The sequence below is a fragment of the Schistocerca gregaria genome, chromosome 1 (assembly GCF_023897955.1).
Source record: "Schistocerca gregaria isolate iqSchGreg1 chromosome 1, iqSchGreg1.2, whole genome shotgun sequence".
Classification (NCBI taxonomy): Eukaryota; Metazoa; Arthropoda; class Insecta; order Orthoptera; family Acrididae; genus Schistocerca; species Schistocerca gregaria.
Window position 1 is genome coordinate 277,058,882 of NC_064920.1, and position 12,840 is coordinate 277,071,721.

General features: G+C 43.6%; 1 protein-coding gene across 1 annotated transcript in view; it reads left to right on the forward strand.

Annotated features, from left to right (window-relative positions):
- The window catches only part of LOC126340649 (potassium channel subfamily T member 2), a 1,715,804-nt gene that overhangs the window by 1,469,012 nt on the left and 233,952 nt on the right, over positions 1–12,840 (forward strand). The window contains exon 13 of the mRNA XM_050001706.1: positions 4,622–4,839. Within this exon, the coding sequence (XP_049857663.1) occupies positions 4,622–4,839 (218 nt within the window). The remainder of the gene's footprint in view (positions 1–4,621; positions 4,840–12,840) is intronic.

Below are 12,840 nucleotides of genomic sequence, written 5' to 3' on the forward strand. Positions count from 1 at the left end.
GCTCTTATGGAGATATTTCCATTGGAACTTTCAATCTCCTAACAAATATTTCTTTACATCTAACCGAGAACAGAAATACCAATTTTCACAAATGCAGCTTTAAAATTTTTTTTAACGTAACGAAATTTTTTCTTAAAAATTTTCATCCCCTATTGCGCTACCTGAGAGGCCAAGTTTCCAGAAACACTGAAACATTTTTTTTTAATTTCTGGCCGAAAAATCAAAAACCATTTGTCACATATGTAGCTTTAAAAATCCTTCAGTAGTTCTTTATTAATAATTTATTTTCAAACAAACTTTCACCCACTATTTTACCCCCTTAGATGTGGGATTTCCAAAGAGCTGGAATATGTATTTTTTATTTTCTGACTGTGAAACCAAATAATAGTTTTCTTTGATCTAACTTCAAAATTCCCTTAATAGTGACATTTTTCAGAAAGCTTTTCATCCCCTATTTACCCTCTTTGGAGTGAAATTTCCAAAAACAGTGATATGTTTGTGTTTTATTTCTAACAGAGGCGCCAAATTCAAGTTTTCATAGATTTAGCTTCAAAAATGTTTGCACAGTGAAATAGTCCCACAAAAAGTTTCACCTCTCGTTTCGCCCCCATAGGGGTTGAATTTCCAAAAACAGTGAAACATTTATTTCGAACTGAGAAGGCTAATTTCAATTTTCATAGATATAACTTTAAAAATGCTTTCATAATAAAATATTATCATAAAAAATCTCGCCCCGTATTTCATCGCCCTTAGGGGTTCAATTTTCAAAAATCCTGAAAAAAGTATTTCTTTAAATTTGTAATCGAGAAGTCAAATACCAGTGTTCACAGATGTAGCTTTAAAAATACTTTAGTAATTCTTTAATAATGACATTTTTTCAAAAAAAAAGATTTCGTCCACTATTTCACTCGCACAGGGTAAATTTCCAAAAATGCTGAAACACGTTTCTTTATTTCTGAACGCGAAACCAAATTCCACTTTTTTTCGTAAGTCTAGCTTCAGAAATGTCTTAATAACAATATGTTTTTCCAACAAAAAAAAACTTCATTACCTATTTCATCCCCTTAGGGTTGGAGTTTCGAAAAACGCCTTTGTAAGCAACGCCTACAGTATAAGATCGACACCTTGCGTAGAATAAAATTAAATATTAATGTACATTGTATAATTTGTGAAAGAATCAATAGAAACTGCGTTTGTATTACCGGTAACAGGGTACAGTGGGATAGAATACATAAGTAAATAAACTAGAAGTAACATCAGTGTAGCATGGAAGTTTATAACACAAGCCATTATTACCTCAACTGGGACAGCGTAAGCGCAATACGAATAATTTCTTAATGACTGAGCAATATTTTCCAGTATCCTTTAGCATTCAGCTCTTGTAAATGCAGCGCGGAAGGTTGTCTCGGAGGCGATTCTGTCGGCGATCCCGCCACCCTGCGATCTCAATTTTTTCAGGCCGTCTTCCCTCGTAACCGGCAGGCCAATTGCCTTTCTTTTTCCCGCGGCAATAAAGCTGCTGCCGCCTTTAGCCAATATATCGACCGCCCTCTTCCGGGGCCACGCTAGATCTTCTGGTATCGAGAAAAAAGCACGGCTCGTTTGCCTCGCGGTAAGTCAAAACTCGCGCCGTGTCGGCTATATGAGGCCGGAAAAGGCAATCGACCCGGGCTTCATAAACCAGCGTACACATGCAGAAGTAAAAGAACGCGGTATGTTTTTAAAGTGCCGTAAATAACTTGTAAAAATGTAGTCCTGCTGCAGCAGGAGCCTTAAAGTTTTCGGTGGCACTACAATGGTCGTCTTTTTTATAGGTTTGCTTTGTTTCCTTTTTCTTTTGTTCACCAGCTTGTGCGCCTCAGAGACAGTAATGTGGCGTCCTCGAACTCAGTCACATGTTGAATGATGGCTGGACGTCGTTTTACAGTGGATACACACTACCTACGTCTCTTGGCAAAGCCACAATGGAGTAGTTTTGCTAGCAGCTTCCTTCGATCTTTCATTGTTTTTGGCTTTGATAAGTGTTTGATCAGCGTGTGATCCTCACACATGACATTTGAATCCTGTGATGAAGACATCACTGTTCCATGGACTATTTCGGAAGGAAACAAATAATTATTCATGTCTCCTTTTTCTCTGGGCAACCTGTAAGTTGGTTTACAGTTGCCACTTTCTAATGTGCTTGGTCTTCCGCTAGTCTCCTCAGTTCGGTGCAACTCTACTTAATTTTTATTTTATTAGCTGATCAGTACACAGGGTGCTTGTACTAACTTGGGACGACTAAAAGGCTCGAAAATGAAGCATCGTACGAAAAATGTTTTATGTGAAAAATTAATATTAGTAAAAGAGACCTATGTCTGTATTACACCTGGCCACCTCCTACTAAACACACCTCTAGCGTGGGCGGGGTCAGCTTTGTATTTTCAAATGGGAACTCCCCAATTAATTGCATATTCGGCTTCTAGGCCAAAAAAAAAAACCTACGGTTTACTTAAATTATTTCCCATTCGTGGTAGATGGCTTTGAAATCAACAAATATCAAGTGGCCATGTTTTTGCAATTAAGGACCGACGTCTTTGATTCCACATTTCGTTTACGATGTAAATGTAAACCTCCGTGTTCTAGTGGTTGATACTGACGTTCACAGGTTACTTGAGTGTTGCCAGTATGATCTTACAGTACGAATAATATGACCAGACGTTAACATTTCAGACAAATAAGCTATTTGTATAGTTACGCAGTTTTATGTTCCCTATGGGGTTGATCGTGGTGAGACCCCAGACCATCGGAATTCTTGGTTTCGGTGGCCGCCCTCGAAGCCCTTTATCAAGGTCACTGATTTCTTCGGTGCGTGTTTACATCCAACCACCGTAGGTAGCTCTCGCATTGGCCTCTACACGGCTACCGCCGAAATATAAGACACAACCATTGTAATAAGGTAAAGTGTCCGTGAAGTGATAGTGACAGCCTCACATTCCATGAATATTAACCGAAATCAAGCACCCCAATGGTAGGAGGCAGTGAGATTCATCGATATCAAGCGCCGTTGTTCCTGGATCGAGCTGAACATAGTTTCTAACCAGACACTGAAACGACTAACCGTATCGCACTGTACAATCAAATTTCCAACACTAAACTAAATTTCTAACGTAAATATCAACTGTTAGGACACAAGGGTTTAAATTTACACCGTACATGAAATGTAGAATAAAATGCGTCGATTCTTAATTGCAAAAACAGGCGTGCTGGATACTTTTTGATTACAGCGTCATGTACCACGAATGGTCTGCTGTAGCACAAAAAGATGTCCCCTCTACTAATATTAACTTCTCATCTATTTTTTTTTCGAATGATGCGGCGTTTTCGAGGTATGTAGTTATCTCAAATTAACATAAAAACAGTGTATTTTAACCTAGGTTGCGCACTCCCTTTCTTTCCCTCCACTGTCCCTTCCGAAACTGCCTTAATGTACAACCTGTCAGTGTATCTCCCCTCCTAATTAATACGTTCCATAGATAAGCTATCGCTTCCAACTGCACGATGTTTGTAGCTTTCTCCCTTAACAACATAATTCAACTGCTAGAATCCTTTTCTCTCCTATTGCTGCTGCTGCTGCTGCTGCTGCTATTGTCCACGTTTCACTTCCCGCGAACAACCACGCCCCATACAAACGCCCTTATCAGATTCATTCTTATTTCAGTTTTAATTTTTTTAAAGCAGACAGTTTTCTTGTTCAGAACTAATTTTGGTTGTTGTATTTTACAAATGACTTTTCCGTTTGCAAATGTTCTCACAATAGGTGAATTCTCCATTTTCTAGCAACTCACTGCAGAAATCTGTTTGTGTGGTATTCTTGTTTCACTTGCAACGAGTGTCTTAGTTTTATCTTACTCAGTTTTCGATTATATACACTCACGGCAAATGAGAAATAAGACACTATACTTGCGTTGCAGGAGCGCCTAGATCTCAGGTTCGAGTCTGCCCGCTACAGAAACTTAATTTCTCATGAAGTTTCACGTAGTATTGTAATTTTTATAGCGTAACTTTTCCATGTTTAGTCAATGCAAGTGGTGTAAAAATGTGTCGCCAAAACTGTAAAACTGTATTTTTAATTAACTTCAGCAAAGAGACTGGAAAACAAAATTTTATGTGAAATAAATTATTCTGTTGTGCAGTACAGTGAAGCGCTACAATGCGTGACGTCACAATAGTGACTCGCAGTCCGAACCCTCGAAGCTACCGAAGCACGACTCACGCCCGCTACTCACAGCTTTACTTCTGCCAGTATCTCGTCTCCTACCTTCCAAACTTTACAGAAGCTCTCCTGCAGAAGTACTGGCGGAAGTAAAGCTGTGAGACCGGGCGTGAGTCGTGCTCCGGTAGCTCAGATGGCAGAGCACTTGCCCGCGAAAGGCAATGGTCCCGAGTTCGAGTCTCGGTCGGGCACACAATTTTAATCTGCCAGGAAGTTTCATATCAGCGCACACTCCGCTGCAGAGTGAAAATCTCATTCTAGTGCTCCTCTTGTAATCTGGAAGCCCTTGTCAGTGTCTCCGCAGGAATCGCCCCTCGATCCATCCTACTAGGGCAGACAAATGAGGGGCTTTCTGGGTGTCAACAGGACGAGCACACGATCCTGCGCTCATGGGCCGTCAAGGACTTCGCGCCGAGCGTGCCGCAGTACGTGCAGATCTTCCGGCCGGAGAACAAGCTGCACGTCAAGTTCGCCGAGCACGTGGTGTGTGAGGACGAGTTCAAGTACGCGCTGCTCGCCAACAACTGCACCTGCCCGGGCGCCTCGACGCTCGTCACTCTGCTGCTGCACACCTCCAGAGGACAGTGAGTAACGTCTCTCTCTTCCCTCTCCCTTTCCCTTTCTCTCACGATCACAGTTTTGTACACACGACCCAGTCACATGAATGTGACCACCATCTGTGTTCGATATCAACGTGCGATAGCCAGTCACAAACGGCGGGTGCCAGCACAAGTGCTGGAGGGTACATAAAGCATGTCGCTGGTGAGGGGGTGATGGGGGACGCGGAAAACAATGCTGTGGCTGTGCTGAAGGGCAAACGAAGCTATTTCTCTGAGTCCAAAAGGACATGGTCATTGGCTTTCGGACCAACTGTGGAAGCATTTCCTAAACAGCTAAGTCTGTAAAATGTTCGTCAGCCACCGTGTGTAAAAATGGGCTTATCCAAAACTGGAGCCTAGGCAACTTTAGTGCACCACGGGCCACAGATGACATGGGTCAACGACGGTTGCAGAGATGTGTTCAGGCGAATACCCGAGCAACTGTTGAGGAACTTCAAAACTGGCTCTGAGCACTATGGGACTTAACATCTGAGGTCATCAGTCCCCTAGAACTTAGAACTACGGGGTGATCAAAAAGTCAGTTGTTGTTGTTGTTGTTGTCTTCAGTCCTGAGACTGGTTTGATGCAGCTCTCCATGCTACTCTATCCTGTGCAAGCTGCTTCATCTCCCAGTACCTACTGCAACCTACATCCTTCTGAATCTGCTTAGTGTATTCATCTCTTGGTCTCCCTCTACGATTTTTACCCTCCACGCTGCCCTCCAATGCTAAATTTGTGATCCCTTGATGCCTCAAAACATGTCCTACCAACCGATCCCTTCTTCTAGTCAAGTTGTGCCACAAACTTCTCTTCTCCCCAATCCTATTCAATACCTCCTCATTAGTTACGTGATCTACCCATCTAATCTTCAGCATTCTTCTGTAGCACCACATTTCGAAAGCTTCTATTCTCTTCTTGTCCAAACTAGTTATCGTCCATGTTTCACTTCCATACATGGCTACACTCCAAACAAATACTTTCAGAAACGACTTCCTGATACATAAATCTATATTCGATGTTAACAAATTTCTCTTCTTCAGAAACGCTTTCCTTGCCATTGCCAGTCTACATTTTATATCCTCTCTACTTCGACCATCATCAGTTATTTTACTTCCTAAATAGCAAAACTCCTTTACTACCTTAAGTGTCTCATTTCCTAATCTAATTCCCCCAGCGTCACCCGATTTAATTTGACTACATTCCATTATCCTCGTTTTACTTCTGTTGATGTTCATCTTATATCCTCTTTTCAAGACACTGTCCATTCCGTTCAACTGCTCTTCCAAGTCCTTTGCCGTCTCTGACAGAATTACAATGTCATCGGCGAACCTCAAAGTTTTTATTTCTTCTCCATGAATTTTAATACCTACTCCAAATTTTTCTTTTGTTTCCTTTACTGCTTGCTCAATATACAGATTGAATAACATCGGGGAGAGGCTACAACCCTGTCTCACTCCTTTCCCAACCACTGCTTCCCTTTCATGCCCCTCGACTCGTATGACTGCCATCTGGTTTCTGTACAAATTGTAAATAACCTTTCGCTCCCTGTATTTTACCCCTGCCACCTTCAGAATTTGAAAGAGAGTATTCCAGTCAACATTGTCAAAAGCTTTCTCTAAGTCTACAAATGCTAGAAACGTAGGTTTGCCTTTTCTTAATCTTTCTTCTAAGATAAGTCGTAAGGTCAGTATTGCCTCACGTGTTCCAACATTTCTACGGAATCCAAACTGATCCTCCCCGAGTCCGCATCTACCAGTTTTTCCATTCGTCTGTAAAGAATTCGCGTTAGTATTTTGCAGCTGTGACTTATTAAACTGATAGTTCGGTAATTTTCACATCTGTCAGCACCTGCTTTGTTTGGGATTGGAATTATTATATTCTTCTTGAAGTCTGAGGGTATTTCACCTGTCTCATACATCTTGCTCACCAGGTGGTAGAGTTTTGTCATGACTGGCTCTCCCAGGGCCGTCAGTAGTTCTAATGGAATGTTGTCTGCTCCGGGGGCCTTGTTTCGACTCAGGTCTTTCAGTGCCCTGTCAAACTCTTCACGCAGTATCTTACCTCCCATTTCGTCTTTTTCTACGTCCTCTTCCATTTCCATAATATTGTCCTCAAGTACATTGCCCTTGTATAAACCTTCTATATACTCCTTCCACCTTTCTGCCTTCCCTTCTTTGCTTAGAACTGGGTTTCCATCTGAGCTCTTGATATTCATACACGTGGTTCTCTTCTCTCCAAAGGTCTCTTTAATTTTCCTGTAGGCAGTATCTATCTTACCCCTAGTGAGATAAGCTTCTACATCCTTACATTTGTCCTCTAGCCATCCCTGCTTAGCCATTTTGCACTTCCTGTCGATCTCATTTTTGAGATGTTTGTATACCTTTTTGCCTGCTTCATTTACTGCATTTTTATATTTTCTCCTTTCATCAATTAAATTCAATATTTCTTCTGTTACCCAAGGATTTCTAGCAACCCTCGTCTTTTTACCTACTTTATCCTCTGCTGCCTTCACTACTTCATCCCTCAGAGCTACCCATTCTTCTTCAACCGTGTTTCTTTCCCCCATTGCTGCCAATTGTTCCCTTATGCTCTCCTTGAAACTCTGTACAACCTCTGGTTCTTTCAGTATAAATTTGAAAACTGAATAAATCACGGAATAATGTAGATAGAGAGGTACAAATTGACCCACATGCTTGGAATGACATGGGTTGTATTAGAACGAAAACATACAAAAGTTCAAAAAATGTCCGACAGATGGTGCTTCATCTGATTAGAATAGCAATAATTAGCATAACAAATAAAGACAAAGCAAAGATGACGTTCTTTACAGCAAATGCTCAATATGTCCACCATCATTCCTCAACAATAGCTGTAGTCGAGGAATAATGTGAACAGCACTGTATAGCATGTCCGAAGTTACGGTGAGGCATTGACGTCGGATGTTGTCTTTCAGCATCCCTAGAGATGTCGGTCGTTCACGATACACTTGCGACTTCAGGTAACCCCAAAGCCAATAATCGCATGGACTGAGGTCTGGAGATCTGGGGGGGGGGGGGGGGGGGGGGGCAAGCATGTCGAAAGTGGCGGCTGAGCACACGATCAGCACCAAACGACGCACGCAAGAGATCTTTCACGCGTCTAGGAATATGGGATGGAGCGCCATCCTGCATAGACATAATACGTTCCAGCAGGTGGGGATTCTGTAACATATCGGCGTACCTCTCACCCGTCACAGTAGCAGTTACAAAACCAGAATCACTCATTTCCTCGAAGAAAAAAGGCCCGATAACGGTAGATGTGGTAAATCGCACCCATACCGCGACTTTCTCGTCGTGCAGTGGCGTTTCCACGACAGTTCTAGGATTTACGGTAGCCCAAATTCTGCAGTTGTGGGCGTGGACAGACCCTCGGAGCGTAAAATGAGCTTCGTCGGTCCACAACACGTTACTCAACCAATCGCCATCTTCCGCCATCTTTTGAAACGCCCACACCGAAAACGCCCTCCGCTTCACTAAATCGCCAGGTAACAGTTCATGATGCCAATGGATTTTGTACGGATAGCATCGGAGGGTACGCCTAAGTGCCAACCAAACAGTAGTGTATGGAATGTCGGTGCGAAGTGCGACTGCACGAACGCCGACTTCCCCGTGCATAGACGAACCGGCTTCAGTCTCCATTTCTTCCTGAGCTGTCTAGTAGCATTACGCCTTGTGCTCGGTCGACACTACGGGGTCTATCGTCTAAACAACCCGTGGCTTCGAACTTCGAAATCATTCTCTCCACAGCTGCATATGATAACGGAATCCCCATCCTATGGAGATAGGATCGTAACGCTGAACTAGCACATTCCCCATTCTGATAATACAGCTTCACTAAAAGCGCCTTTTCAGGTAACGTCAACATGCTGCGACTGCTGGCGCATCTGATTCTCTCTCTCATTACAGCTCCTTTTATACACGATTGTCATGCGCACTCACTGACGATTTGCTGTCAGCGCCATCTGTCGGACATTTTGTGAACTTTGTTTTTTTTTTTTTTTTTTTTTTTAATAATACCCCATTTCATTCCAAGCATGTGTGTCAAATTTTACCTCTCTATCTACATTATTCCGTGGTTTATTAAATTTTCAAATGTATACTGACTTTTTGATCACCCGGAACTTAAACCTAACTAACCTAAGGACATCACACACATCCATGCCCCAGGCAGGATTCGAACCTGCGACGGTAGCGGTCTCGCGGTTCCAGACTGAAGCGTCTACAACCGCTCGGCCACTCCGGCCGGCGTTGAGGAATTGATCGCACAGATGAACCAAGAGTCTACCAACAGTGTCTCCTCAACGACCACTCAGCTAACGCTGCTTCGTATGGGCTTCTGCAGCAGGTGCCTGATTCGTGCACCCATGCTAACTGCTGTTCATTGGCAACTGAGGCTGAAATTCTCATGCCGGTAAAGCAACTGGACGTCCACTGAGTGGCGACAGGTGCCCTTTTCAAATTAATCTCGTTTTATGCTCCAACCGACAGTGGCCGTGGATGTGTACGTCGTGAAACGTCAGAAAGGAAACACCTTGGAAGTAGAATGGAGCATTATGGTCTGGAGAATGATTTCGTAACATTTCCTGGTGACCTTTTGTGGAAGGCAAGATGGATCAACTCAAGTTTGCATCTCTCCTTTGGGACCATGTCCACCACTACATGCAGTTTGTTTTTCCTCAGCATGATGGCATCTACCTGCAGGACAACACAACGTGTTACACAGCTCGTAGTGTACGGGCGAGGTTCGAAGACTACCAGCTTGAGTTTACTGTACTCCTCTGGCCTCCAAAATCCTCGGATTTTGGACCAATCTAGAATCTGAGGGACCACCTCGTTCGGCCTGTTTGCGCCATGGATCCTGAACCTAGAAATCTAGCGTAGTTGGCCACGGCAGTGAAGTCAGCGTGGCTCCACACCCCCCTCGGTACCTGCCAGAATCGATCTACATCTACATCTACATCAATACTCCGCAATCCACCATGCGTGGCGGAGGGTACCTCGTACCAAAACTAGCATCTTCTCTCCCTGTTCCACTCCCAAACACAACGACGGAAAAATGACTGCCTATATGCCTCTGTACGAGCCCTAATATCTCTTATCTTTGTGGTATTTCCGCGAAATGTAAGTTGGCGGCAGTAAAATTGTACTGGAGTCAGCCTCAAATTGTGGGTCTCTAAATTTCCTCAGTAGCGATTCACGAAAAGAACGCCTCCTTTCCTCTAGAGACTCACACCTGAGTTCCTGAAGCATCTCCGTAACACTCGCGTGATGATCAAACCTAACAGTAACAGATCTAGCAGCTCGCCCCTGAATTTCTTCTATGTCTTCCCTCAATCCGACCTGATAGGGATCCCAAACGCTCGAGCAGTACTCAAGAATAGGTCGTATTCGTGTTTTATAAGAGGTCTCCTTTACAGATGAACCAAATCTTCCCAAAATTCTACCAATGAACCGAAGACGACTATCAGCGTTCCCCACAACTGCCATTACATGCTTGTCCCACTTCATATCGCTCTGCAATGTTACGCCCAAATATTTAATCGACGTGACTGTGTCAAGCGCTACACTACTAATGGAGTGTTCAAACGTTACGGGATTCTTTTTCCTATTCATCTGCATTGATTTACATTTATCTGTATTTAGAGTTAGCTGCCATTCTTTACACCAATCACAAATCCTGTCCAAGTCATCTTGCAACCTCCTACAGTCACTCAACGACGACACCTTCCCGTACACCACAGCATCATCAGCAAACAGCCGCACATTGCTATCCACCCTGTCCAAAAGATCACTTACGTAAATAGAAAACAACAGCGGACCTACCACACTTCCCCGGGGCACTCCAGATGATACCCTCACCTCCGATGAACACTTACCATCGAGAACTTGCCAGAACATCTCGACTCTCTTTCTGCACGCCTCGTGCTGTAAAAGATGGTTGTTGAGGCTATTGACAGGTGGTCACGTCGCGCGAAGTGGCTGCGCAGTTAGAGGCACCATGTCACTAATCCTGTGGCTCCTCACGCCGGAGGTTTGAGTCCTCCCTCGGGCATCGGTGTGAGTGTTGGCTTTAGCGTTACGTTAGTTTAAGTAGTGTGTAAGTCTCGGGACCGATGACCTCAGCAGTTTGGTCCCTTAGGAATTCACACACATTTGAACATTTGAGCAGGTGGTCTCTGTAACGTGGCAGGACAGTGCAGTAGTAGGATGCCCTACTCCACACTCAGGTAAAGCTCCAAACTCAAAGTCTTCGACAAGGAAAGGTGGTTGACGTGAAATATAGTACATTATTTATTTTTAGTTTACATGACATTTTATTCAAAATAAGCTCCTTGTGAATCAGTAAACAGACGCGTTCGAAAAACTGTTCGAAAAAATTCTGATACTCAACCTTCGAAATTGCCTACAGTACCATGGTCCTAGCCCTACGGATATCTCTGAAATTGTGTCGAAATCCTTCCCTTTCACTGCCATTTTCAGTTTCTGAAGTAATGAGAAGTCGCACGGAGACAAACCAGCCGAATAAGAAGAGTGTTCGAGGGCCATGACAAATTTTTGGAGGAAAAAATCGAGTACGATCTTGCTTCCGTACGCGGGTGCATTCTCGTGCAACGAACGTCATAATCCCTTGATCCCGGTATTCAGGTCTAACCCGAACAATCCTTGCCCAAGCACAATTTAAAACACCCAATTACCGTAGCAACCTGCATCCACCGTGTGACGTTCTCGAGCGAATTATTTGCGGATGATTTCTTTTGAACCCATGAAAACAGTGAGCATTGTATTGACACAGCTTTTTTGCATTCGCATTTTTTTTTTCGGTCTCAAAGATTCTGGACCTTTCTATCCCGAGATTCGGCTCGTAGTGAAAACACTATGTCTTATCGTTTGTTACGATGCAATACGTGAACTCTGGTTCCCTAGCGGGCGATCTTTTCGTGTCTGTGCATTGCTCCGTTCTGCAATCTTTTTGACAGCCAGTGAGTGACTGGAGCACAAAGTGACAGCAGATCACCTTTTGCCCCGAATTTTCAGTTACGGTCAGTGACATTTCGCCGAACTGTCCTAACGGATACGTTCGTCGTATGTCCCATATTGATTTCAACGGTTATCTCACGCAATGCTGCTTGTCTGTTAGCACTGATAAGTCTATGCAAATGCCTCTGCTCCCGGTCGTTAAGTGAAGGCCGTCGGCTACTTCGTTTTCCGTGATGCGATCTGATGGCTGAAACTTGGTATTCCCGTCACATTCCTGACACTGCGGACCCCGGGAATATTGACTTCTCTAACGACTTCCGCAATGGAAAGTCCCAAGCGTCTAGCTCCAACTTCCATTCCGCATTCAAAGTCTGTTAATTCCCGTCGTGCAATTATATGAATCACTTGAGTATAAATAACGAGCTCCGCCAGTACACTCCCCCTCTCACACCTTGTGTAGGCGATACCAACGCCATCTGCATGCGTGCAATCTGCATTCCATGACTTTAGCATCACCGTGTAGTATTGATTGGGCCCTGACAGAACTACAGTACTGGAGAAACAGATTTGTTGGTTCGCTGGTCCCAGTGTATTATTTGCTGCTGCCGATTTATTCGTGTTGCCCAACCTTTGTGTTCTTCAAGCCAAGTTTTAACGCTTATTTTAAATACTTCATTTGCAACTGAACCGCGTGTGCGAGGAATTTTCAATAAGATGTAATGACGAGTGGTGGCATAGGTCCTTTGTGATGTTTAAATATGAATATTTAATGATCTTTCTCGTCAAGCTTAACAATGTATCAATACAGTGCGTCTTGGCTATCTGTTGATACGATCTGTGTCTGTTCTTGTGAATGGGAGGAAAACCTTCGTCTTTAGCCGGTTCTTTCCGCTGGGAGCTCCAAATCTTTTAGAACGCAGGATGTAGTGTCCTCTCTATCAGAGTAGCCGTTTCACCTGAAAGTAATTCT